The 27,992-nt window shown below is 40.2% G+C and overlaps 1 protein-coding gene across 7 annotated transcripts; it reads left to right on the forward strand.

The window, feature by feature from the left end:
* The first annotated feature begins 793 nt into the window (after positions 1-793).
* On the forward strand, positions 794-27,974 carry LOC131201193 (metal transporter CNNM1-like). Of its 7 annotated transcripts, none has more exons than XM_058188894.1 (13): positions 794-2,342; positions 5,903-6,046; positions 7,171-7,311; positions 9,368-9,537; positions 10,788-10,887; positions 13,681-13,728; positions 17,705-17,767; positions 20,338-20,501; positions 22,975-23,155; positions 23,414-23,527; positions 23,628-23,744; positions 24,051-24,156; positions 26,211-27,974. In XM_058188894.1, exons 1-12 carry the CDS (start codon positions 827-829, stop codon positions 24,125-24,127), a joined length of 2,835 nt encoding a protein of 944 aa, XP_058044877.1. In that variant the 5' UTR covers positions 794-826; the 3' UTR covers positions 24,128-24,156; positions 26,211-27,974. The 7 variants fall into 7 exon arrangements, with proteins under 7 accessions (XP_058044877.1, XP_058044878.1, XP_058044883.1 ...); XM_058188895.1 differs by having other exon boundaries at positions 7,174-7,311; XM_058188900.1 differs by having other exon boundaries at positions 794-2,174.
* Positions 27,975-27,992: the final 18 nt, after the last annotated feature.

Genomic DNA, 27,992 nt, shown 5'->3' on the forward strand with positions numbered 1-27,992 from the left:
ACCATAAGAAAGGCTGAGCGCCAAAGAATTGAGGCCTTTGAACTCTGGTGCTGGAGAAGACTCCTGTGAGTCCCTTGGACTGCAGAAGATGCTAGAGGATACGAAGGCCTGGCGGAACATTGTCCACCAGGAAGGAAAAAAAACAATCCTAGGGCAATTACTGTAAACAAAAACTCATCCATCAGATCTGTTGATATAGCTAATATTTCATTCAGTCCTCTTGTTTGGCTGTATCTTTCTGGATCTTCAGGATTTGACAGTGTTATTCCAGTGTATTACGATTTCCCGCCTTTCTAATTTTATTTTCTCTTCTCAGTGGAAGCAAATTTCCATTAACCCCCCTCACTGCACCAGAATCCTAATGTGCGCTACATATATCAATATTTAAAGAGTAGGAAGATCTGGCAGGTTGCCCAGACAAGCAGGTCAAGGAGGGATTAAGGACTGCACGTTTTCGCTGCACTTCATGATGCATCCCTGCACGCTGCCTGCCCCCAATAATCACAGCTGGGCCCAGGGACCCAGATGCTGTAAACAGAGACCCACCGATTTCGCAGGGAAGAAGAAACAGGGAACGTGGGTGGGCTCCACATGGAAGAGAAGCCCAATTCTGCGACCGATAACATCCGGAGCCATCTTCGCGGCATGCTAGCCTTTACCCACCGTGTGGGTAAATGGGGCGCCCCGGACCCTCTGAGGAAAGCCAAGGGGCTGGCAGGCTCGCCCCATACACACGTGGTCCAGCGGCCGCCCCCAGCGCCTCGAGAGAGTCACGTGCGGCCGGCGCCTGCTCTTCGAAGCCCTGTCTTTCGCCTGGCTGCTGAGGATGGTGGGGCAGGCGGCAGCAGCCTTGGGCCGAGGGCTGGAGCGCAGGAACGCCGGCTGTTGGGGTCGGAGCCGAGGCGCGGTTCTGCTTCTCTTCTTCTCCCTGTCGCCCAGGCCCCCTGGCGGAGCGGCGTGGCTACTGGGGCTGCGGCCAGAGGATACGGCGCCTGGGCTCGTGTGGCTCGAAGGGGGGGCGCTGCGGGCGGCTGAGGGTTCCCGCTTCTTGTTGCGCCTCTACTTCCAGCCGCCGGCCGAAGGGAGCGCCGCCAGTAACGGCAGCAGCGCGAGCGAGGAGGTCGAGCGCCGCGTCGTCTTCGTGGAGGAGCCAGCCAAGGTGGAGCGCTGCCCCGAACGCAGCGCCTGGGCCTCGGACGTGGAAGTGCTGGGCCCGCTTTTGCCCGGAGGCTCGGCCGGCTCGGCTTTAGCCGAGGTGAGAGTGCGGGAACCGCGAAAGGGTGAGGCCGGCGCCGGGCCTGAAGGGCGTCGGTTCGGGCTCTGCGCTTGGGATGGACGAGCCTGGCAACTGCACGGCGCGCCGGGGGGCTTCGTGCTGCAAGTGGAAGCGCCGGCTGCGGGCTCGGCCGCGTGGCTGATCCCGTTGCCCACCGCCGGCTGGTTGCGGGCTCTGGGCGCGCTAATCCTGCTAGCTCTGTCGGCGCTGTTCAGTGGCCTCCGCTTGGCCGTGCTGTCCCTCGATCCGATGGAGCTGCGGGTACTGCGCAACAGTGGCTCGGCTGCAGAGAGGGACCAGGCGCGCAAGGTGGAGGCTGCGCGCGGCCGAGGCGGAAGCGGCACTTACCTACTGTGCACTCTGTTGCTCGGACAGGCGGGTGCCAACGCCACGCTGGCGGGCTGGTTATGCGCTGCCCTGCAAGCCAGTCACATTTCCCTGCCAGAAGAGAGCCAAGGTGTGCCGTGGCTGCCTGTGCTGCTCTGCACCGGTGTCGTCTTCTTGGGCGGTGAGATATTGCCCTACTCCATTTGTTCCCGCCACGGGTTAGCCATTGCTGCACACACACTCTTTCTCACCCGCCTGCTTATGGCCGCCACCTTCCCCATATGCTATCCACTCAGCCGTTTGCTGGATTGGGCTTTGCATCAAGAGCTGAGCACCTTCTCCACAAGGGAGCGCCTGCTGGAGACCCTGCGGGCTGCTGACCCCCATGGTGATCTTGTAAGTGAGGAGCTAGCCATGGTCCAGGGTGCGCTGGAGTTACGCACCAAGGTAGTTGAGGACATCTTGACGCCTCTGAATGATTGCTTTATGTTGCACTCTGCTGCCATACTTGACTTCACTACCATTTCTGAGATTCTTCGCTCAGGCTATACCCGCATCCCTGTATATGAAGGTGAGCGACGAGACAACATTGTCGACTTGCTGTTTGTCAAGGATTTGGCTTTCGTGGATCCTGATGACTGCACACCACTGCAGACAGTTACTCGCTTCTATCACCGCCCGCTGCACTGTGTTTTCCATGACACCCGCCTAGATACGCTGCTCGAGGAGTTCAAGAAGGGTGAGGGCCCGGGGCCCCAGCCACTCGCCTCCTGCCAGCATCACATGCCTCTCTACTCCCTGTGCACCCTGCTTGCGAGGTACCCTGGGATCCCACCGTGCCCCCTCCTGCACTGGTCTGCCCTCTTTCTGTAGCCTGGATGTTGTGGCTGAATTCTTAGAACAGCACATCAATGTGTCTGTGTGTATATAAGTGTGGGTGTGCATATGTTCCCATTTATGCTCTTATCACATATGGCTCATTGTAAATCACTGGAGTTATCCAAAAGGTTTTCCAAATGAGGTACCATATACACTAAGGAATTTTCTCCTGAAACTAATAGCATTTTTCCCAATTTGTTCCCCTGTTTATATGAACTGACATGCTGTTGTCAATCTTTCTGCGTACAACTTTATGCCTTTCTATTCAGTGCAGAGAAACCATGAGCTGAAATTGGAGTCTTATTTCTTTACCTTCAATTCTAAAGGGAAGATGAGGCATAATTTTCCTATTCCAGCAAAGTGTTAGGAATGTTGCAGGACACACTGGGTATGAACATGTGGAACTATTATAAGTCTGATTATAATAGTTAAGTCTGATCCATACTGACTCAAAAATACTATGTTTTAAAGTCAAACATAAGTAGAAAATACCAGGTTGATAAAGATTGTCCAGTGTTAACTGGTGTTAGTTCCTCAGGCAGGACCTTAGTCTTTTCCAGTCCTATCTGGTTACTCTGCGGATCAGATCTGAGTCTTATGCATAAAGCATGTGCTACAGCATTAAGCTTTGACTCATCTGCAAAATGAAATCTGTTATTTCTTGTCCTAATAGCTGTTGTAAACCTGTCTTCAATAGCAAAATTATTATAGGACAATTAATGCAGTCTTTACAACTTCAATATCCTAGTCAGACATGGCACTAAATGGTGTCTTAATTTGTTAATATGGAGGCAAGGAAAAAACCAAGAAATTGCAAGCAATTTCAGCTCTCTACAAACTCGAGTGAGGTTGTGAAGAAGTCTGGAGTCATTCAACAAAGCACATCATATGTTATCAGTATTAATGTTTAATTTAGATTTGTGGAGTTCATATGCAGAGCCAGTAAACTTGGGAATTCTGCATTGAATGGGATGGTCCTTAATTCCCATAATCCTATAGTCTGTTTAACCATCTGTGGTTGCTGGTAATTGTAGTCATTAAAATCCAAAACATCAGGAAGAATGAGATTCGGGATTGCTGATACAGGTTATATGCAAGGTCATTGCTCACCTAAATTGAGAAAGACAGGTATTTAGTCAGACAAGAATTCTCATGAGATAGGGTTGGATGAATAAATGGCAACTCAGAATCCAAAGCTACTTCTGGGTTTCCAGACATCATTTATACAAAATATATGAGTTTTTTTCTTTGTCAACATGATAGATTGTGGCTTTGGATTTAGTTCTGCAATTAGTGATGAAACTCATCCTGAGAAGAAGAAATGAGACATAGTTGCATTGTCACAATTTACATTGCACTGTTATAGTTTGCATTCAGAAGAATCATCTTCTTTCTCAGAAAAGTATTTTGTATTTCTTGTGTCTGTGAACATATTGGATCAGAGTAATATCACTTTCAAGAGAATGGCCATTGGTGTCTCCACATATCACCATAGATCCCTAACTGATACTAGTGTAATTCGGCTGAGCTGGTGGCAGATGCCAGCAATCTAAAGCAGCTGTGCTCTTGAAAAGTTGGGTGTTGAACATTTGGTCTTGAATTTGCCTTCTTTTGTTAATCTCCAGGGGTACACTACAGGCTCCCCTAACACTTCTCCATTCTTCAGTAGCCATATGGAAATCCTTAAGACTCATTGATGTTGTTCAGGGTCATAAGCATTCACAATTTTATTGTGAACCTTGTAATATCAACTACTAAAACTGGAGTAGCTGAAATACGTGGAGTTTTGTTTTCAATCTTCCCAAACTTCAGTTTTTAAGATACTGCCTATAGTTTGCCTAAAAAGGTAGAGGGAATAGATATCCCAAAATTATATTTCTCTCAGAGCTATGATAAGTATGGTAGCCATTTGTATAAGAAGAAGGAATAAGCACAAAAAGCTCGTTGTTAAGTAGCATTATGTAGAATGAGTATCTAGTAAAACCTGTATTTTAAATACCATAAAGTAGATGATCAGAATGGCTAAGAAATTTAAGTGGAACAGCATCGGAGAGAAAAACAATAAATCTGCACTGTACTTAACATCAGAAAGTATAAAAATTAGTGTTTTTAAAAAATTACGCAACAATGCCACTTCAAAGAAAATTACAAATAGTGATCAAAGCTACTCATGGTATTCTAAATGAGATTTAGCTAGTGTTCAGTCCTAGTGTATTGTGTGGCTTGCTTTAATTGTGCTAATTGAGTAATGTTCAGTTTGCTTTCTTAACAAGTTATTCCACATTTAGTACATTGGCAGGATTTGCACATGATAAAGGTCAGCTATTATAGGGACGCGGTGGCTCAGTGGGTAAGACGCTGAGCTTATCGATCAGAAAGGTCGGCAGTGCAGCGGTTTGAATCCCTAGTGCCGTGTAACGGGGTTACTTGTTCCAGCTTCTGCCGACCTAGCAGTTCAAAAGCATGTAAAAAATGCAGGTAGAAAAATAGGGACCACCTTTGGTGGGAAAGTAACAGCGTTCCGTGTGCCTTTGGCATTTAGTCATGCCTGCCACATGACCACGGAGACATCTTCGGATAGCGCTTGCTCTTCAGCTTTGAAATGGAGATGAGCACTGCCCCCTAGAGTCGGGAACAACTAGCACATATGTGCGAGGGGAACCTGTACCTTTATCTTATCACCATTATATAGTTAGGAATAGGGCCTAGTAGGGAGTGAACCATAATAAAAAGTCAAGCTAATTTGGCATACTTTTTTAAAATGAAAATTGAAAATCAAACCTTTGTTTCATTGTCTTTAAAAGTAGTGTCAGGTTTTCAGATGTTTCACAAACATATTTTTTTACAGAAAGTATTGGCATCTAAGTACATCACCTTGGTTATCTAAAATGCTTGCCCTCATAGGATTTGAATATTAGCAAATATCCAGAAATTTAGGCCATTTTATAAACTTTTTGATGCTAGTTAAATTGTAGGAAGTACTGTAGAATTCATTGTTGGGGAGCATACAACCTTGATTTGACATTTTCTGCTATCCCAAAGTAACTGTTTCATTACCTCTTTCCTTTTCTCTCCCATCATTATAAATTCCTCCCTTCTCCCGGGCCCAAGATAACATCTCCTTCAATTTACTTCTCACTGTACGAAAAGTAGCATATATTCCTGAATTTCAAGAAGCAACTTCAAGTCTATGTTTGCATTGCTTAGACTTGATTGCTTATGTTTCCTTCACATGGAGGAGCAGGTGGTTGGAATAACTTTGCTTTTCATTCCCATTTCAGAAGGGGGCTACTTCTTAGTGAACATTAGTCAAAGGCCCAGAATCCTCAAGTAATCCACTTCCTATCTTATTTTGGGTGCAGTGGGCATTAAACAAAATATCTCCTGCATAATTTGTTTCTTCTCATTCTTTCTTTCTAGGTAAATCACACCTTGCAATCGTACAGAGAGTGAATGATGAAGGGGAAGGAGACCCTTTCTATGAAGTGATGGGAATTGTCACTCTGGAGGATGTGATTGAAGAGATAATCAAATCGGAGATTCTGGATGAGACGGATCTCTATAGTAAGTATTAGGGGACCCACTAAGAAGACCTCAAATAGTTTGGGGGATAAGTAACAACATAGGAATTATCATTTGTTTGCTATTATTTCTAGCAATTATAAAATTCTTGCTAAAATCTCTTCATTTCCCTTTCCACAATTCTCACTTTCTTTTTCTTATTCTCCAATTAGGCCATATAGAACTTGCCAGTCTTTTCTTGTTGTGGTTTTTCTTGTGTAGTAGCAGTTTTCAGCTAGGGAATCAGACAGCAATTGCTTTGATGACAAACCAGAATCCCATACATCTCAGCTCCAGTGCCCATCTAAATGAAATGGGATAAGTATATATCTATCCCTGGATACTAATATCTCATTAGCGCAAAATGTACATCCTTAGAATAGCATCTTCCAGAATGAAACCTTTCACTTCATCTCATTTCTTCTCCTTTACTGGAAGACTAATCCTTGGGCATTAATGGACTATGAAAAAATACCTTTAATGTTGGATGATAGAACTAGAATGGGAAATGCTATTGTGTATAATTAAGATTGGAGACTGCAACAATCTTACTAGATTTTAGTTTGGTGTAGTAATTAAGGCACAAAGCTGTTAACTGAGAAACTGAGTTCTACAGTCACCTCAAACTGGGTGACCTTGGGCCAGTAACACTTTCTCAGCTGTACAAAGGAAGCAGTTTCCAAAAACTTGCCAAGAAAACTGCAGGGATTTTGGAGAAATTGTCTCCAGGAGTTAACACTGACTTGAAGACACACACAAAGAAAAGTTTAAGAAGGCATGGTATTTATTTTCTTCTTCTTAAGTTGTTATCCTGTTAAACAAAGCATAAGCTTGATAACCCTTGAAGTGTATTACACTTCACATTTTAATTTTTGCGTAGGTATTGTAGCTTGTATTTTAATAAAGCCCTTTCCCAAAAAAGGAGGAATCTGTAGCTTTGGGTTGGACAGAGTTGATAATATTTTCAGTGCTGCAGAGAATTGCTGTCTCATTTAAGATAAGGGAGCTGTGTCAATGTAAGACCAGCACACCCAAAATGTTGCAATGAGGTTAGGAACTGAGATACAACTAAGTCCTTTGTAAATTCTCAAAGGCGTAACTATATTTTTTACTTTCTTAATCCTCAGCAGATAATCAGAAAAAGGAAAGGATCCCCCATCGGGGTAGGAAACCTCATGATTTCTCCATCTTTAGGCTTTCAGATAGTGAGATGAGAGTAAAAATCTCGCCACAGCTGCTACTGGCCACTCATCGCTTCATGGCTACAGGTATCTGGCTCTTCTTAGGCTGTTTGCTGCATCTTTGATATGATACTTACTGTTTGATACACATGCTATTGGCAAGTATCATGAATATCTTGGAATTATGCTTTTCTAAGAACAGAATGGCATTCATGTTTTTTTTTTAATCTTAAGATTTGTCATCCAATTCTTCTATGGTTTATGTTTTAAGCAGCCAGTTTAATTCAGAATGGATGAGATGTGTAATCACATCATTTTCTTTCACTACTGTCTTTCTCCATTGGGGCAAGATATGGTGACCTGAAGACACCTCTGCAAAAGCACAGCTGACAACTATAGTAAAGGCTAAGGAACCAGTGAATAAACTGTTTCCTTGGCACCTCTCCAATTAAGGAGATGACAGGAGATCACCCACATATGCTTTAGATGGCAGCTTCTCACAAAGAGACCACGACAACATTTTTTCCATGGGTTTGAGTGCTGGGAAATGATGGAATCAGCCATCTTGCTTGCAACCATAGCAAAGCCTTTTAAAGCAGGAGTCCCCAACTTCCGGTCCACAGCTCCTGGCCCACCACCCCATTACTGGGCTGTGGGCCTATCAGAACCAGCAGAATTTGTTCAAATGGAGCTTCACACACTTATTCTCCCATTTCTCATGTGGAACCAATCCCTCTCTCCCCTTCCCTGCTGGTCCATAAACCTGGAAGCTGTTTTAAAGAACACTAAGTTTGCAAAGCTCACTTTCTAATAATTTACTAATCATTTACAGAAATTGCTTATTTATTAGAGTAAAGTTATTAGAGATCTTCAGAACAAGTTTGGAACGTCTTTATCAAGTGTGTTTATCTTCAACTCTGGACAAAAGAACAATTAATGACAAGCTTAAGAACTTCAATTAATGACAAGCTTAAAAACTTGATTTGAAATAAATAGCAAAACGTTGAATAAGATTTTGATTTAAGGAAATTACAAATTGATTAAGCTCCATATAAAGATTCAGGTTTTGGAATTAGCTATAAAAATAAAACTATTGCTCATAGGAAACAGACTTATTTTGGCTATCCTGGCAAATGCAAGTCATAACAAAAGTTAAGTTATGATTTTAGAAACTGGACCCTAGAGGGGATTAAAGATTTTAAAGAGAATTAATGTCAGTTCATACTGGGACTTACAAAATGATACAAAATGTTATAACATTGGAAATATTAAAGGAAATCTTTGAAGAATTGAGCCAGAAGTTAGCAACTACAATATCCACACTGTCAGTAATGATGTCTGCTTCTGTGGATATATGTTTAAACATATTAATGAAGGAATGACAGATGTGGGAGAAAAATTATGTGACAAAACAGAAAAAGTATAGAATGGGGAACTCCAAATGACAGCCAAGAGAATAATTTGGAAGAGGATTTTACTGGATATACAAAAGAAACTTGCTGAAGTTTTGAAAATTAAAAGAAAAATACAAATGATAAACCAAGAAAATGTTTTCTTACTGGATCTACAAAAGAAGCTTGTTAAAACTGAAAAAAATCTGTGAAAAAATCTGGGATAAAGAAGAATTGAAGAAAAAATAAATCCTGTGACAACATTTGATCGAATTAATAATTAAGACTCTTAGATGTAAAGGCTGTAATATAAAGTTGGTATATTTGATCAATTTATAAGACCTTTTTGCAATATTTTAGCAACTCTTTATGGACTTTCTGCTGATAGTAGGATTGAAAAGTTGATGTTTTATAAATTTGCCTATAGATAAGCAATGAGATATTGAGTGAGATATTGGTGTTTAATCTTACAGGAGGTGAAAGATATTAAATTATATGTCTGATGAAAGTTGGAAATCACTTGTTTATGTATTCTTTATTGTATTCTTCCTTTTTTCTTCATTCTTTTTTTCTGCACTGCTAATTATTTCTTTCTATTCTCTTATTCTAAGTTTAGTTTGTATTAGTTTTACTATTATTGGTATAATTCAAATTCTTAGTATTTTTTAATTTGAAAAAAATTACCTTTCTCCTGACTTGTCCAAGCACAGAAAGTATAGTTATTGCTTTTCTACTCTTTTGTTCCTTCGCAGAGGTAGAACCTTTCAAGATGCCACATCTCTCGGAGAAGATCCTGCTACGGCTTCTCAAACATCCCAATGTCATCCAGGAGATGAAATTTGATCACAAAAACAAGCGAGCACCTGAACACTATCTTTACCAGCGTAACCGGCCAGTTGACTATTTTGTGCTCATTTTACAGGTTTGTCAAGATTGTGACAAAAATTTGTAACGTCAGCTTTATTGTTATAGGAAGCATTTATATGGTTAATTAGTCTTTTAAAAATGGGAAATAAATGTGTAAATAAATAAAAAAGCTTTGTACCAAAAATAGGAAAGGACATGTTCCAAGGATTTGTTTTAGATATTTCTGAATGGCTATTTTATTTTTATTTATTTATTTATTTTGTCACACAGTATATATAAGCATAAGAATGAAATAACTAGAATCGGCAACAACTAGCACGTATGTGCGAGGGGAACCTTTACCTTTTTATATAAGCATATATATAAGCATAAGTATGTAATAACTATATTAATTGGATATAATGAAAGGAAACAATAGGACAGGAATGCTAGGCACGCTTGTGCTCTTATGCACGCCCCTTACAGACCTCTTAGGAATGGGGTGAGGTCAATAGTAGACAGTTTTTGGTTAAAGCTTTGGGGATTTTGGGAAGAGACCACAGAGTCAGGTAGTGTATTCCAAGTAACACATCAGTTCTGATCATGAGAAAATCTTTCTAAAATTACAAGTTCACTCAAGTAGGTTGTATAGGTCTTATTAGAGAATAAAGAATAAGTAGTTGGCCTGCAAATAAAAATCCAGATCTGAGTTTCAGTTTTACATAAAGCATATTTGTTTCAAGTTTTAAATAAAGGGGAACAATTAAGAGAAAAATAATTTTTAGAAATTTGTCTTGAAGTGACTAAGTTTTATCCAAGTAAGTTTGACAATATGTTTTTGTCTTATCATTGGGGCACATTATTCATATTTTTTTAAAATTTAAATATTATCCAACTAGTCATTTAAATTTAAAGCGTTACTAGACTCCCATGAATTTGGAACTGGGGCTGAAAGATTATGTTTTAATTTGACTGGTATTGTTTTAATGGTTCCCTAATAAATTTCCTTAGGATTGGTTAACCTTGCTCATTTTTTCTTAGGATCTTTAGTTCTACTGTCCTTCCCTTTTATATTTCCATAGCTGCTATATTATTGAGTACTTCAAGATATCTTTTCTGATGTTCCCTAGCTATTTTGATTCATATTTCTGGTTTTTTTTTCTTTTATGAAAGAACACCTACAAATATTTGTGAATGAATTGGCCTTATTCTTACCTGAAGTCATTTTCTTGGGTTACATTATGTATATTTTCCCTTTTTTCAATGAGTGATCAGATATGGAAGAGAAATGATACAGCCTTTGTTTTATTTTGTTTTGTTTTTTAGGGAAAAGTGGAGGTGGAAGTGGGAAAAGAAGGACTGCGATTTGAAAATGGTGCTTTCACATACTATGGTGTCCCAGCAATCATGACTGTCATCTGTTCAGGTAGAAATCTAAAATTAAGCACAGAATAGGATGATAGAAGTCACAGAAACAGAACCTAGAATATTCAGAATAAATGAGCCTAAATATGTAATATATAGGAACTTGCAAATTTATTCTGATTTTCATTTACTAAGCATTTAGGCAAATATAATGTTTATAAGAAAAAGGCAACAGAAAACAGACTCCATAATGTAGGGGAGGGCTGGAAAAAGCTATGTAGCATAACGTCTGTTGGCTGAAGAATTACTCCAGACTTTGCAATATGAGTTCCAAAAGTGGTAGTAGACCCTGGGCCTGAATCAGGAGAAAGTATAGAAGTTTTTAAGGAGTGAAATGTGTACCTTAGGCATCTGCAATGCCTAACGCTTCTCAAACTCTTACAAATTGAAAAAAGTACCTAGTGTTTGGACCCATCTGCAAAATGAATACCAGTAGGTTGCATGTGATTTCAGGACTATTCTTTTTCCAGCCCTCACTTGTTTGGTTTCTATCCCTTCTCCTGAGCTTTTGGAAGGAGCCACTGACACATTGATAAAATGATAAGGCTAAAATATTTTTAAGTAGAACACCTTCATTTCATATTACACAAAATTGCAGTATTGCAACATTAATAGAAAATCATATGTTGGGGAAAAAAGAGATTTATAAAGCAATTTTCTTTTTCTTACAAGCAGGCAGGTCTTGAAAAAACAAATAACAATATTTGAGCCATTCATTTGAGCCTGATCCAGGCAAGCAACAGTTGATATTAACCTTCTGCCTCTATATACCTGAAAATGTGTCTTTCCCCTGTTCAGAGCAGGGATGATACAATAAAGGTCTGATTGGGATTCGTCTTCCATTTTTCCCTGTCTTTTCAGATAACGATGGGCGTAAAATGAGCAGCCTGGCTGGATCATCTTTCCTGTGTATGTACTTCCTACCTGACTTGTTTTTTAATAAGGTGATATGGAAAGGAGGGCCATTTTCACTAAGCATTGCCAGCTCTACCAGAAAAGTTAAATAAAGTCCACTGTTTCTTGACACCCTAATCCTCCTACAATAGAATTATGAATCAGGATGGGGTGGGTCAGCTACAGTAGATAATCTTATCATATAGTTTTGCTACATAAAGCTTCTTTAATATATAATATGATATGTATGTTTTAGAGCAACAGCTCTAATGACATAGTTGATAGAACTGTAGATTCTGGTTAAGCCAAGGCTATTTTAAAGATTGGTTTACTACACAAGAAATACTTGTTCTTGTTTGCAAAATACCCTAAACCCGAAACAAATCATGGCTCAGTGTAATATGGAGCCAAGTGTGTTAGTTAACTCATGCTGACAGTTGTGAAGTTTAAGGTTATTTAAACACAAAAAAGATCTGCCTTAGTACTCTATCCTGAACCAGTTCCACAGTAAAGTATTGATCCACTTAGGAGCAACTCATGGCATGCACCCTATAGAAAAGTTTTGAGCATCTCGGGGCAGTGGGAAATAGGGAGGGAGTCACGGCAGGATTATTATTATTATTATTTTTTATTATTATTTATTGGATTTTTATACCGCCCTTCTCCCGAAGGACTCAGGGCGGTGTACAGGCAAAGTAAGAACAACAATACAATATACAGTTTAAAATGCAAATTTAAAAAACTTATTATAATTGGCCTGAAACTTTAAAATATATAAAACCTAAAACCCCATTTAAAATTAGTGGTAAAAAATTTAAAATCAATAAAATTTAAGCCAGCCCCGCGCGAATAAAAAGATATGTCTTCAGTTCGCGGCGAAAGGTCCGAAGGTCAGGTATTTGGCGTAAGCCCGGGGGAAGCTCGTTCCAGAGTGTGGGAGCCCCCACAGAGAAGGACCTTCCTGGGGCCGCCAGCCGACATTGTTTGGCGGACGGCACCCTGAGAAGTCCCTCTGTGGGAGCGTACGGGTCGGTGGGAGGCATGTGGTAACAGCAGGCGGTCCCGTAAGTACCCAGGCCCTAAGCCATGGAGCGCTTTAAAGGTCGTAACCAAAACCTTAAAGTGCACCCGAAAGGCCACAGGTAGCCAGTGCAGTCTGCGCAGGAGCGGTGTTACACGGGAGCTACGCGAAGCTCCCTCTATCACCCGCGCAGCTGCATTCTGGACTAACTGAAGCCTCCGAGTGCACCTCAAGGGGAGCCCCATGTAGAGAGCATTACAATAATACAAGCGAGAGGTAGCAGGCGCATGAGTGACCGTGCATAAGGCATCCCGATCAAGGAAGGCGCAACTGCGAACCAGGCGAACCTGGTGGAAGGCCCTTAGGCATCTGCAATGCCTAACGCTTCTCAAACTCTTACAAATTGAAAAAAGTACCTAGTGTTTGGACCCATCTGCAAAATGAATACCAGTAGGTTGCATGTGATTTCAGGACTATTCTTTTTCCAGCCCTCACTTGTTTGGTTTCTATCCCTTCTCCTGAGCTTTTGGAAGGAGCCACTGACACATTGATAAAATGATAAGGCTAAAATATTTTTAAGTAGAACACCTTCATTTCATATTACACAAAATTGCAGTATTGCAACATTAATAGAAAATCATATGTTGGGGAAAAAAGAGATTTATAAAGCAATTTTCTTTTTCTTACAAGCAGGCAGGTCTTGAAAAAACAAATAACAATATTTGAGCCATTCATTTGAGCCTGATCCAGGCAAGCAACAGTTGATATTAACCTTCTGCCTCTATATACCTGAAAATGTGTCTTTCCCCTGTTCAGAGCAGGGATGATACAATAAAGGTCTGATTGGGATTCGTCTTCCATTTTTCCCTGTCTTTTCAGATAACGATGGGCGTAAAATGAGCAGCCTGGCTGGATCATCTTTCCTGTGTATGTACTTCCTACCTGACTTGTTTTTTAATAAGGTGATATGGAAAGGAGGGCCATTTTCACTAAGCATTGCCAGCTCTACCAGAAAAGTTAAATAAAGTCCACTGTTTCTTGACACCCTAATCCTCCTACAATAGAATTATGAATCAGGATGGGGTGGGTCAGCTACAGTAGATAATCTTATCATATAGTTTTGCTACATAAAGCTTCTTTAATATATAATATGATATGTATGTTTTAGAGCAACAGCTCTAATGACATAGTTGATAGAACTGTAGATTCTGGTTAAGCCAAGGCTATTTTAAAGATTGGTTTACTACACAAGAAATACTTGTTCTTGTTTGCAAAATACCCTAAACCCGAAACAAATCATGGCTCAGTGTAATATGGAGCCAAGTGTGTTAGTTAACTCATGCTGACAGTTGTGAAGTTTAAGGTTATTTAAACACAAAAAAGATCTGCCTTAGTACTCTATCCTGAACCAGTTCCACAGTAAAGTATTGATCCACTTAGGAGCAACTCATGGCATGCACCCAATAGAAAAGTTTTGAGCATCTCGGGGCAGTGGGAAATAGGGAGGGAGTCACGGCAGGATTATTATTATTATTATTTTATTATTATTATTTATTTGATTTTTATACCGCCCTTCTCCCGAAGGACTCAGGGCGGTGTACAGGCAAAGTAAAAACAAACAATACAATATACAGTTTAAAATGCAAATTTAAAAAACTTATTATAATTGGCCTGAAACTTTAAAATATATAAAAACTAAAACCCCATTTAAAAATTAGTGGTAGAAAATTTAAAATCAATAAAATTTAAGCCAGCCCCGCGCGAATGAAAAGATATGTCTTCAGTTCGCGGCGAAAGGTCCGAAGGTCAGGTATTTGGCGTAAGCCCGGGGGAAGCTCGTTCCAGAGTGTGGGAGCCCCCACAGAGAAGGACCTTCCCCTGGGGGCCGCCAGCCGACATTGCTTGGCGGACGGCACCCTGAGAAGTCCCTCTCTGTGAGAGCGTACGGGTCGGTGGGAGGCATGTGGTAACAGCAGGCGGTCCCGTAAGTACCCAGGCCCTAAGCCATGGAGCGCTTTAAAGGTCGTAACCAAAACCTTAAAGTGCACCCGAAAGGCCACAGGTAGCCAGTGCAGTCTGCGCAGGAGCGGTGTTACATGGGAGCTACGCGAAGCTCCCTCTATCACCCGCGCAGCTGCATTCTGGACTAACTGAAGCCTCCGAGTGCACCTCAAGGGGAGCCCCATGTAGAGAGCATTACAATAATCCAAGCGAGAGGTAACGAGCGCATGAGTGACCGTGCATAAGGCATCCCGATCAAGGAAGGGGCGCAACTGCCGAACCAGGCGAACCTGGTGGAAGGCCCTCCTGGAGCCGGCCGACAAATGATCTTCAAACGACAGCCGTTCATCCAGGAGGACACCTAAGTTGCGCACCCTATCCTTTGGGGCCAATAACTCGCCTCCAACAGTCAGCCGCAGCTGCAGCTGACTGAATCGGGATGCCGGCATCCACAGCCACTCCGTCTTGGAGGGATTAAGCTTGAGCCTGTTTCTCCCCATCCAGACCCGTACGGCTCCCAAACACCGGGACAGCACTTCAACAACTTCATTGGGGTGGCCCGGGGTGGAAAAGTACAGCTGGGTGTCATCAGCGTACAGCTGGTATCTCACCCCGAAGCCACTGATGATCTCACCCAACGGCTTCATATAGATGTTGAACAGGGGGCGAGAGGATCGACCCCTGCGGCACCCCACAAGTGAGGCACCTTGCGGTCGACCTCTGCCCCCCTGTCAACACCGTCTGCGACCGGTCGGAGAGATAGGAGGAGAACCACCGATACACGGTGCCTCCCACTCCCAATCCCCCCAACCGGCGCAGCAGGATACCATGGTCGATGGTATCAAAAGCCGCTGAGAGGTCTAATAGGACCAGGGCAGAGGAATAACCCCTGTCCCTGGCCCTCCAGAGATCATCCACCAACGCGACCAAAGCTGTCTCCGTGCTGTATCCGGGTCGGAAGCCGGACTGGAACGGGTCCAGATAGACAGCTTCATCCAGGTATCGGGGTAGCTGTCGCGCCACAGCACTCTCTACAACCTTCGCCACAAAGCGAAGGTTGGAGACTAGACGATAATTAGCCAAAATAGCTGGGTCCAGGGAGGGCTTCTTGAGGAGGGGTCTCACCACCGCCTCTTTCAAGGCGGCAGGGAAAACCCCTTCCAACAAAGAAGCATTGATAATCCTCTGGAGCCAGCCTCGTGTCACCTCCTGAGTGGCCAGTACCAGCCAGGATGGACACGGGTCCAGTAAACATGTCGTGGCGTGAAGCCTCCCCAACAACCTGTCCACGTCCTCGGGAGCCACAGGGTCAAACTCATCCCAAACAGACTCGACAAGACGTGCCTCCTCTCCCTCGCTTGGGTCATCCCAATGTCGGTCCAGACCGTCCCGGAGCTGAGCGATTTTATCGTATAGATAACCACTAAACTCCTCGGCACGTCCCTGCAACGGGTCGTCCCGCACCTCCTGATGAAGGAGGGAGCGGGCTACCCGAAACAGGGCGGCCGGGGGGTTATCTGCCGACGCAATGAGGGTGGAGGCGTAGGAACGCCTCGCCTCCCTCATTGCCACTAGGTAGGTCCTAGAATAGGACCTAACTAGTGTCCGATCAGCTTCGGAACGACTGGACCTCCAGGTGCTCTCTAGGCGTCTTCTCCGGCGTTTCATCTCCCTTAGCCCCTCGGAGAACCAAGAGGCCGGGCGAGATCTGCGCCGGGTCAGAGGCCGCAAAGGATGAGGAATGAAGAAATCGTGGAGATACCATAAGCCATCCCAGAGAAAAAGGGCCACAGATAAATATTTGCAAATACTCTGTTCTGCTACTAAGATAATCCATTTGATATTTGTTTTATTGGTGAGATATTTAAATATGTTGATCACCAACTTGGTTCTTTCCAGACCTGCTGGACTTCATTTTAAGTCAGCATAGTTAATTTATAGTAAATGAAGCTGGTGTAATATATATTTTTTCTTTCCTATTCCTTTTCTGTAATGAACAAATGTATATTTGTATATAACAAATATATAATGCAACCATATAAAAACCTGACCTTCAGTTGACTGACCAGTTGTATATATTAATATATCTACCACAGGTATCCATAGCCCCCTTGGGAGATTTCTGCAGTCTGTTTTAGCTAATAGCAGCATCTACTGTAGCTACATGTCTTTGCTGGTTTCATTTTCTTCTCTACTTTTCATTATCTCTTACTGGGGGTTCAATATACATTTTTTAAAAAGCTCCACTTCCTTGACTTTCTTATTTGCTTCTGCTGGCCCCATTTGTTGTGCCAGACATATTGTAAATGTGTGCATTTTTGCATTATTTCCCTTGCCTTTGAAAGCTAGAGCTGGTCCTGCATAAACTATTCTGAATAGTAAATCAATCAAATAAATGTGCACTCAGTGCAGTTCAGGTAAGTCTGTAAAAATAAGGCAACTTCTAAAGCTTGGGTCTGTAACTCATGAATATTTTAAAACTAATTTGGTGTTTAGCTATCTGCATTCCATTGTCTGTGTTCTTGGTGCCATCAAATGGTGATTTGTGGAATTGCATCGTGGATCTATAAATGCTCATGAAGTATTTGTTAAATCCACTGTTTTTAATTTCTGTGAGTCTCAATGTAGTGATGTGAAGTGAAATGAAATGCAATATCCAGGATATAATGCTAGGTAGCCTGCAGAGGAACTTTCCCCCCCCCTCCAAAACTTACATTCTGTTTACTTCTCCTTGTCCAAGAAATAAAACTAAATTTTATAAAATGAAAAGAGCTTAGGTAATGTTCATAGCTCTAACCTGCCCATGATGCTGAGTAGCTCACTCTTTGTTCCTTCTAAAGTTTCCTTGCTCCTTTTCTCTTTTCTCCTGGTTTTTGTCTCCTGATCCTTGTCTTCTCTTTAGTGCCCGTGTCTGTGTCTCGTACCTTTGCCTTCAGCCGAGGGGAATCTTTGGCTGGGTCCCCAGGTAATAATATACAGTATATGTCACCCAGAAAGAACCCCAGCTTTGCCGCCTTATAATTCAGGGAGGGGGTGTTCTTCTCTGACTCTTTCCTCCTATGAAAGATATAGGCTTAGAATATCCTGCATGCTTGCAAAGCAAAACACTGTAAACATGTGTGCATGTGTTCTGTTTGTCTACTGAATCTGTTTTGCCCATGCTGAGTAATATTTTGTGTTCAGACCCATGCATATTATTACAACAATGCCTATTTTTCTCATGCTATTGTCATATAAGGAGATAAGCATTTCTTAAAAGATTATTTTTTAATAAAAGAAGAAGCTAATATAGTCCAAAGCAAAGGATTAACTTGCCATTGTGTTTATTTACAAAAACATGCTTGGGTCCCTTACAAAGGACTCATTGACTTTATAAAGAATAATTTGGAGGCTGGCTTGTTTTACAGGAAAATGGGCATTCTGGGATTGCTGTTCTCATGACAACGACTTTTTGAAAATTGACACTACATAATCTCAATAGTTTAAATATTGCCTAACCTTTTCCACTTTAGGAAATGTGTTACTCAAAAGTACCGGTATGTTCCAGTAATCCGATTTAAGTGAGGAGAAAGCTATTAAAGAGGGCTGAAACTCTTCAGCTGCAGCTGTGATTCACTGCTGCAACCCTACATGCTTCTGGTTGATGATAGAAACATTCTCACTGGTGTGCGGGAGAGTCTTACATAAGAGAGAGCTTAATAAAGCAGCCAAGTGGCAATAATTGAAAGGGGGAAAGAAGTAATGATAATACAGGAGGAAAAATCTAGGTATATAAGCATTCACTCAAACACCTATGTAATTCAGATCATTAAAGGGGAAAGAATTAAGATTGTGTGGGAGGTGTACTTTTAAGTTACTGCCTCTTGAAGTAATCACAGTTTATAAAGTCTTGTGCCATAAGAAGTTTATTCACAATTCTCTCCTATGCAGATCCACTCAAAAATACATCCTGTTGTGCTCAGTAGACTGTCTTTAATTAAAAAAAAATGATTATATTCAGACACCAAGTTAAGGAAATGTGAAATTCAGAATTCCAATTTAAATAGTCAAGTCTCTATGTCTATATAAAGTTATCAGCAGTAAGTTCTTCTTGGAATGGGTCTTTACTGTGAGAAGACATGAGGTGCCGTAGGTTTCTGTAGTAGTTTTTCCAGAATAGGAAGCCTAAAAATAAATGGAGATATTAATACAAGCAAGAAAAATGAAAAACAAAAATTAAAAAGGAGAATGGAAGACAAGAGAATTTAAATATAAGTCCTTCGGGAGAAGGGCGGTATAAAAATCGAATTAATTAAATAAATAAATAAATAAATAAATATAGGAATTTTGCACTAGAAAGATAAAAATACTTAAAAGATTCCTCTGTTAGCTATAGATACGCCATGGAGAGGAACCAGCTACCTCCATTTCTGGAAGAAGATTCTGTATAAAAGGCAGCAGCATAAAAGCTGATTCCCCCCCACCCCACCCCCGCATTCTAGTAGAAGCAGTTGAAATGCAGTTTTACATTTCACTGAGGTATTAAGCCAAGAAGATTTTACTGTAATATACCTTTGTTTTCCTTTTTAAAAAATCTGGTACTTTCCTTTTTCAATTTGCTTTTAGCTTCAATCATCATGGCCTTGCAAGCCCTGATCATTATTACAAAGTCCCTGTTCTGTGAGCCTGAACAGAAAGCACAACATTTAGGAACCATGAAACATACGGTAACATTTTGTACTGTAACAATTGAACAGAGGAGAGACGGATAAGCAAATTACACGATAGAAAAGGAAACTTCCGTTCCAAAATGAGATTAAAAAGAAAATAATTCAGGAATACTACAAAAAATTATATAACAAAAAATCCCAGAGAAAAGGATAATGCAATAGCTGGAAAAAGCCAAATTACCCAAAGTGACTGAAAATATTAAAAATATGTTAAATGAAAAAATAACAATGATGGAGCTGACAGAGGTAATGAAGAGACAAAAAATAATGAAACCCCAGGACCAGATGGACTACCAGCTGAAGTATATAAACAATTACAGGATATGCTGAGTTTGTCAATGTTAGAGGTTTACAATGAAGTTTTGTTAAAAACTAAGATACCAAACACCTGGGTAGATGCTAATGTCACTTTAATTCTGAAAGAAGATTCAGACTTGACATAGATAAGGAAGTATAGGCCTGTATTATTACTAAATGCAGATTATAAAATTTTTGCATCAATAATGGCAGAGAAGTTAAAAAGATTTCTGAATGAATTTATCCACCTGGATCAAAATGGGTTCCTTCCAAAAAGACAAATCAAAAACATTTGTTGTGGAGATTTCTAAAAGAACAATTTGACGCATAAACATTCAGATTTTGGGGAGAAAGTTTATGCAAAATGAAAAGCCAATTGTTGTGATGGGTGGAGTTCATTTCAGAGAAATTGTCAGTGTTAAGAACATTTAAGCAGAGAATCTTAAGCAGTCCTTCCCCTTAGCTCATAGAAGCCAAATTTTAGGCATTGTGTTTTTTCTGTTGTTCATCACTTCTTCTTTACTTCTAGTGAATCAATCCCCATCCCGTTGCAGTGGATTAAACCGCTCTGAGTCTCCAATTCGAGAACGTAATGACTATGGAGGCAGCAGCACCCAACTTCATAGTGGCAGCAACAACATATACACTCCAGATTACTCTGTTCATATTCTCTGTGATGTACAGTTTGTCAAGGTATCTGCTAGACTGAGTGATTGAAAGAAGTGCCCTCCTTATTGTTCTTTTTTGCCATGGATTATGAATAGCCTCATGCCAGGATTGCTCCATGTATCATGTCCAAGAAAATGTCTATACAAGATTGCACGTCATGTGAAAATAGATTTGTTAACTGCATAATTAATTAGCAAGCATGCTGGACATAACACAGGGATAATGTGAATCTGGTGAACCTACTAACTTGAGTTAGAAGTGAAGAGACAAGACAAAATTGAGTGATAAAGGAAAAATGGGTGGGAGAATGTTAAATCAATGGAGTAGCGCATACAATTTTGCTTCTATCAAGCTTTTAGAAGAGTCAAGGGATCCTTGTAAACTTCTGGTTTCTGATGAGTACAGATGTATAACCTAAAAATTGTGGAAAGTGTAGTTGTTGGGAACATGTAATTTTACTCATTATTGCCAGCTATGCAAGAACAATAAATTTACTTGATTAGCCTCTACCAAATCACTAAACATAGATGTCTTGGCATAATGGCCAGCACATGTTAAAATTCTCACTTATTTTACAAATAACATTTTATTTTTAAGAAAAGTATTCTGTAACAGTATAGCATTTCAGCCGTGCTATACATTTCATCACCAATAAAATTAACTATATTTTTCTATCTGACCTTAGCATATATTTCTTTCTTTACTCTCTTGCCTTTTAAACAACAGCAAAAAGGAGCTCCTTCCAAATAATGAAAGGTATAATGATTTCAGGTTGTGTTGGACCTGGAATGCAACAACCTTGGAATAAAACTCCATTCATTAAGGGTTTTGATTACTCTGTGCTTAAATTCTGTGAGAAAAAGACAAAAACAATATGATGAATGCAACTTTGAAAGCAAATATGTTGAGGAAAGTCATATTCTGTGGAGCAGAATAGTATAAATAATATTGCAGGGAAGAATGGATATTGAGGGGAGACCAATGTATAGAGGCTGTAGTGGTTAAGACACTGGGCTTGAAACCAGGAGATTGTGAGTTCTAGTCTCACTTTAGGCACAAAGCCAGCTGGGTGATCTTGCACCAGTCATTCTCTGTCAGCCCTAGGAAGGAAGCAGTGGCAAACCACTTCTGAAAATCATACCAAGAAAACAGCAGTTACTAGTTCAGATGGTTGCCAGGAGTCAAACACTGACTTGAAGGCATCCCCACCCTCCTGCCGAAAAGTGTAATACAAATGATGAAATGAAATAAGAAAAGGGCAGCTCTTCACAAATGAGAACTGCACAGAGTTGAGGTGAAAAAGAATCAAGAGTTGGGAAGATGAGACAAAAAAATTTATTTAAGGCCTGATTTGTAGAAAATAGGAAATATAAACCTGAAGGCAACAATAGAAGCACATAGAGCCGCCGCCCCCCCAATCTGAAGAGACAGGCTTCTGATGGAAACAGGGTTGTGTAATTTTACAGCAATTTTCTAGTCAATGAAAAAGAAAAGGGAGATGTGTGAAGTGAAAAAGTCCTTGCACTCAAGATGTAAAGTGATGGGTTGTAAGTGGTAGCAGAACATCTCTCCAAATCTGTTGTCTAGAGCCCTCTAGGTTTGTTGGGAATAGAATAGAATAGAATAGAATAGAATAGAATAGAATAGAATAGAATAGAATAGAATAGAATAGAATAGAATTTTTTATTGGCCACATGTGATTGGGCACACAAGGAATTTGTCTCTCAGTGTACATAAAAGAAAAGATACCTTCATCAAGAATTCTAAGTCATACTCATAGGGAACAAATAAGCAATCAAATCATATTAGGAAACAGTCAATATAAACTGTATGGATACCAGCAACAAGGTTACAGTCATACAGTCATAAGTGGGAGGAGATCGGTGATAGGAACGATGAGAAGATTAATAGTAATGCAGACTTAGTAACTAGTTTGACAGTGTTGAAGGAATTATTTGTTTAGCAGAGTGATGGCTTTCGGGAAAAAACTGTCTTGTGTCTAATTGTTCTGGTGTACAGTGCTCTATAGCATTGTTTTGAGGGTAAGAGTTGAAACAGTTTATGTCCAGGATGCGAGGGGTCTGTAAATATTTTCACAGCCTCTTTTTGACTTGTGCAGTATACAGGTCCTCAATGGAAGGCAGGTTGTGGTAATTTTTTTTTTTTTTTGCAGTTCTAATTATTCTCTGAAGTCTGTGTCTGTCTTGTTGGGTTGCAGAACCAAACCAGACAGTTATAGAGGTGCAGATGAGAGATTCAATAATTCCTCTGTAGAACTGTATCAGAAGCTCCCTGGGCAGTTTGAGCTTTCTGAGTTGGTGCAGAAAGAACATTCTTTATTGTGCTTTTTTGATGACTTTTTGATGTTAGGTACAACATCCTTCAATGGCACCAGATTGGGGAAAACACACAGAAATATAGTAGAAGTTAGAAACACTGGAGAAATGAATTTGCAGAACTAGGTAGTTATCTGGCAATTCCTCTGTTTGGTTCCTAGATTACTCGGCAACAGTATCAGAATGCACTCGCTGCCAGCCGCATGGATAGCTCTCCCCAGACCCCTGACATGGATGTTTTCAATGATGGTGATTCCACAAAGGCTCCCACAGTCAGAGGCACCCCACAAACACCCAAGGATGACCCTGCTATCCTCTTGAATGAGAGAAGTAGCATTGTGGGTAGGTGTACAACCAAACATGTTCCTATAGAGTGACTTTGTAAAAAGATGCCTGTGGGAGCCTTATTGTGCAAAATTATTTTAGTTCTCTGTTTTAAATTTATACCCGCCTTAATCAGGCCAAGCTCGAAAAAGTTAAACCAACTATTTTATTACAATATACTGTGCCTGTACCCAGGTTTCTATCTTCTCATGATATATTTATGATGAGAGATGTGTGTCCTGACAGATACTTCTGAGGTCTCTTTATATCATGCAGCCAGCAAGTCAGAAGGGAATATAAAGAGCCCTACAGACTCTTTGTTCCTGCACATGGAGGGGATCCCCCACAACCAGGAGGAGTTGACAGGCCACCCAGAAATCAGCATGCAGAGTGAGTATTTAAGAGCATATAATAGCAGGGCAGGAAGAAGGCAATGAGTTGTGAGGAAAGGAGGAATCCCAGACTTATTTTGATTATTGTTGCCTTGTAGAAAATGAAGACTATATTGTCAGGCTGGAACCTGAGTCCTCAAACAGGGAAATGGAGCTCAGCACATCTCCAAGTGCTTCTCAGGAACCCCTAGGAAAGAAGTTACTTTGGACACTTAGTAAGTCATATCAAAGTCCTGGGGGAGGCATTTGTTCACATAAAATCCATGGCAGATGGAATGTAGTTTTGGCTGCTCAAGTACTGTTACCGCCCTCCCCCACCCTACTCTATTTATTGTTGATGTTATGGCACAAGTATCCAGGATATACCAGCCAGCATATTACTTACAACTCTTGAGCTTAAAGAGGCTTAACCCACTAGTGACTAGTGGAAAGTGTCCCTTTTTAGAGCTATTAGTTTTGAGGTAGGGTTTTTCCCCCCTAACAGTGATTACCAACTTTGATACTGCTGCTTGATACTGCAGGTGGGAGGAGAAAACCTTCAGCAGACAGTGAGAAAAGTTCAGATGATAATACTAACTTCACATCGCTTATCACATGAGTGGCAACATGGCTCTGCCTTTCTCACAGGTTGGTACTATATGTTGCCCTATTCTTGGCAGTACTGATTACTTCCTAAGTCACTCACTCTGAATATTTTAGATGTGATTAATTATAATGAAACAAACCAACCATTATTTATTTTCAAATAGCACATAAAGTTTCTGTTTTTAGCCAGGCCCATAATAGACTCTCAGGCTACATTTATCCAACAAAATTATCCACATACTAAATAATTGCTAGTCCAATGTATTGTATGAACCCAGAAACTTGTCAGTTAAATATCAGAAGAGAGTTTCAACTGAAATTACATTTGAATTTTTTCATAGCTCTTCCCCTGACTATTTCATGTGGACCTATAATACTATCACTTCTGACTAGTGGCCTTGCATGGCTCAGAACAAGGAAGCAAAAGTCAGAAACATGGGAGCAAAACCTCAAACTGATAGGAGGGAAGTTCAAAAGTAAGGTTATAAAGTATTACTTCACAGAAAGTGTAGTGGAAGCTTGGAACCAACTTCAAGTGGAGGTAGTAAGTCAATCATCAGTAACTGAGTTTAAACATGCTTGTGATAAACACATATCTATCAACAAACAAAAATTAAAATTAATAAAATTTAAAACAATAAATGAAAATAAAATTAATTAAAAATAATAAATTAAAAAACCAAAAACAAACAAAATCTCAAAGGGCAGACCTGATGGATCTTTGTGTCTTTTTCTATGTTTCTATAAGTTGTACGTGCTGAGTGACCCAAATACAAAGTGTTTGATTATAAAACTCATTGCCATACACATCTCCTAAACATTCCAGCATCCAAGCAATGCCTCTGCTGACTCCCTGGCCAAAATGGAAGGGCTCATTGATGTAGTAAAGCTTTAACAGTATTTTTCTGGCCCAGGGCTATGGCATGCAAGGCAGGAAAAAATCAGAAACCTTTTATTCCTCCAGTGGCTACCCTTGACTCAGCATAATTGCATGCTGCTAGATCAGACAATAAGGAACTATGACTGGATTAAGCAAGTTGTGCAGTATCTCCAAACTGATCCATACTGTAGACTGCTAGTGGCCCACTAGGTCCACAAGGTTGTCCATCACAGTTTCCCAATGTATTCTAACCAATTCCCACTTCCTCACACTCACTATTTGTCTAGTCAGCTGGCCATATCACAGCCAGCATCAATGCATACCATGACTATGTTCAGCACCATTGAGTTTGTTGACAAAATGGATGAGTGGCTGAACATTAGTTTGTTGAAGTTTACAAATGATACAAGAAGTAGCAATATTTATACTAAGACAGTAATGAACAAGTTTGATTCATCTGGAAAGCCACATTACTGTACTAAATGGAGCTACAATCTTGTACAAGCAATCCACTAAGAAAAGCGCAAATAGGGAATACAACAATGAATATCTAACAATGATATTTCACTGTGCTTAGTCCCATAGTAACCAGAAAACTAATTTCCAGAAATTTCTATTGAACAATATCCCTGGCCAAATTAGTGCTAAGATGTTATGGCCTGGGGTACATTAAATAATTCCAGCAGTAATTGCTAAATTCTTAATTCATCTTTTTTGCTACAAATGTTACTTTAAAAATGCTCTGTGAACATAAAGGAGATGGGAAGGCACATAGAATGGATTTTTAATCATTATATTGATTACAAAAATGTGAACTTGCAAGCATTTTAAGATGGAAGTGTTGAGAAGTATGATCATCCATTTTCCATTTATTTAGTGATTCAAGTTTACATTGATGTAAACATAGGTGTTTTTTTTAAACTTGATATTTTTCTTTCAACCTTCTGTAAACTTCCTGTCCTAAGGGCCATTTGTGCTGCTAAAAACTGTTCTTGTGCATGTGTAGTCTAATGTAAGAAATCATAATCATATTTTCAGAGGTGATTATTAAGAGGAACAATCCATATGCATTATAGTTGAGCCAAAAGGGCCCTAGACTTTCTCCCGTCGTATGTAGGAAGATACCAGTTCTGTTCTGGCTAGTAAATCAATCAGTTGTATGAATTAGAGCATGTTTTTGCAAACTTATAAGTCTAACATTTGTCTTCTTTCCCAGATCTGCAGCATGACAGCCAACTGTGACCAGATTCATGTGTATGTGACAGCACCTGCTTCTCCAACATTAACCACCCCTTACCTTTAAGGTTAAAGAGACCACAGCCATTTAAGCTTCAGAAGTGGCATCAGCAAATATGAGCTGAGAAAGTCTCAGGAAAAAGTGGAAATGAAAACAGTGTATTGGTGGAGTGTAAAGATTCCTTTAGGTAGCTTAGCAGGGCAGTGTCCTCACCATCTGTTACTATCATTGGGGAAAAATATAACGGAGGGCACACAGGCCTTCTTTCCTGCTAGACATGCCACTCCATTAGTGTAGTCCAGGAGAAGATATGAGTGCATGTATATGCAACAACATCGCACCATATACTCAAGAGTTCATCTGCATCTGTGCATTATCCAAATCAGCCCTAGACATACTGTTACTGGTAAACAGCACCAGCAGGGTTTCGGCTGATGGTATGAAGTGCAGATCATGGTACAAATCACCTTGTCATTTGTAACCTGTGAATAAATGGGCTTTTGACCCATATATTCTGACTTCAAATCAATTGACAAGAAAAGAAGAGTTGATATCAGTTCTCTGGGAGAAATAATATGCACTTGTTTAAAATTTAGTTCCTTTGATGGTATAGCTTAAACACATACAGGAGAGACGACTGAGGGAAAGATAAAGAAAAAATGTATTACAAATTTTAGTAGAGATGCCTCCAAAATTTGACCTTTATGCATCTTCTTGATCAGGCTCAAAATTGAGATCATTGAATACTTAAAAATGGTTTTGAAGTCCATTTCTCTAGCTGTTTAGCTGGTAAAGATCCAAAAGTGGCACTACTAACATTTCATGGACAGACACATCTAACAGTGGCAGGTCCACAGAGGTATTTCTGAAGTCACTTACTGCAATTTTATTGTTCAAGTAAGGGAGAGGCAGTATTTGCATGTGAAGTAAAAAGAAAAGATAAATTGTCTCTAAGGGATACCATTGCTTCTGTTTATTTTTTTAAAGAGTTTTCTGCTTTCCTATAATTTAAACTTGCTGAATTAAAAATATATTATATCAAAATAAGTTCATGTAGGATTCTTTCCTAAGGTTCTTTCCTTAATATTGTGATTTTTCATTATCTGAAGTCTCTTTATTTGCCATCTTAAAAGCTCATCCGCTTTCTAATGCAACTTGGCTCTAACGATATAATTTCTCATTTTGCATACGATAATTTAAAATTGGACGCTGGCGAGAACCTGGACAATGTAAATGTAACATGTTCCACATACAACCTTTATTAGATGTATTAATCCATTTCAAGATGACCTTTCAAAAATGTGTTTAACTGTGGAGGCATAGTGGAAACTAACAGAAAAAGCATATTTAGCTTCACACACTAAAGAAACAACAAATCACTATGTATTGTACTGTATTACAAAAATCTGGACAGCCATTTTATGGCAGCAAAGATATTTTTCTTTGCTGCTCTGTAGTGTTCATCTAGGACTTCGTACCCCAAATCTGGTATCACTACATTATGACTTAGTGTGATTATGGTGTGAAAAGAATGACTTTAGACGTAACAGGATGGTGGCAGCCCTACAGAGACCATGGAAGAGTAAACCTGATAAGATAGTGGATAGCCATCTTACACCAAGTTAGGCTTCCTTACAGAAAATACATTTCAAGTAAATCAAGGTATGTTTGGGTATAGAGCCTTGTGGGCTCAAAGGGAATCTTAACATATTAATTTACCCATTGAAATAAAGTTTTCTTATAGTTTAGAGAACACAAAAA

This window comes from Ahaetulla prasina, chromosome 6 (genome assembly GCF_028640845.1).
Source record: "Ahaetulla prasina isolate Xishuangbanna chromosome 6, ASM2864084v1, whole genome shotgun sequence".
Classification (NCBI taxonomy): domain Eukaryota; kingdom Metazoa; phylum Chordata; class Lepidosauria; order Squamata; family Colubridae; genus Ahaetulla; species Ahaetulla prasina.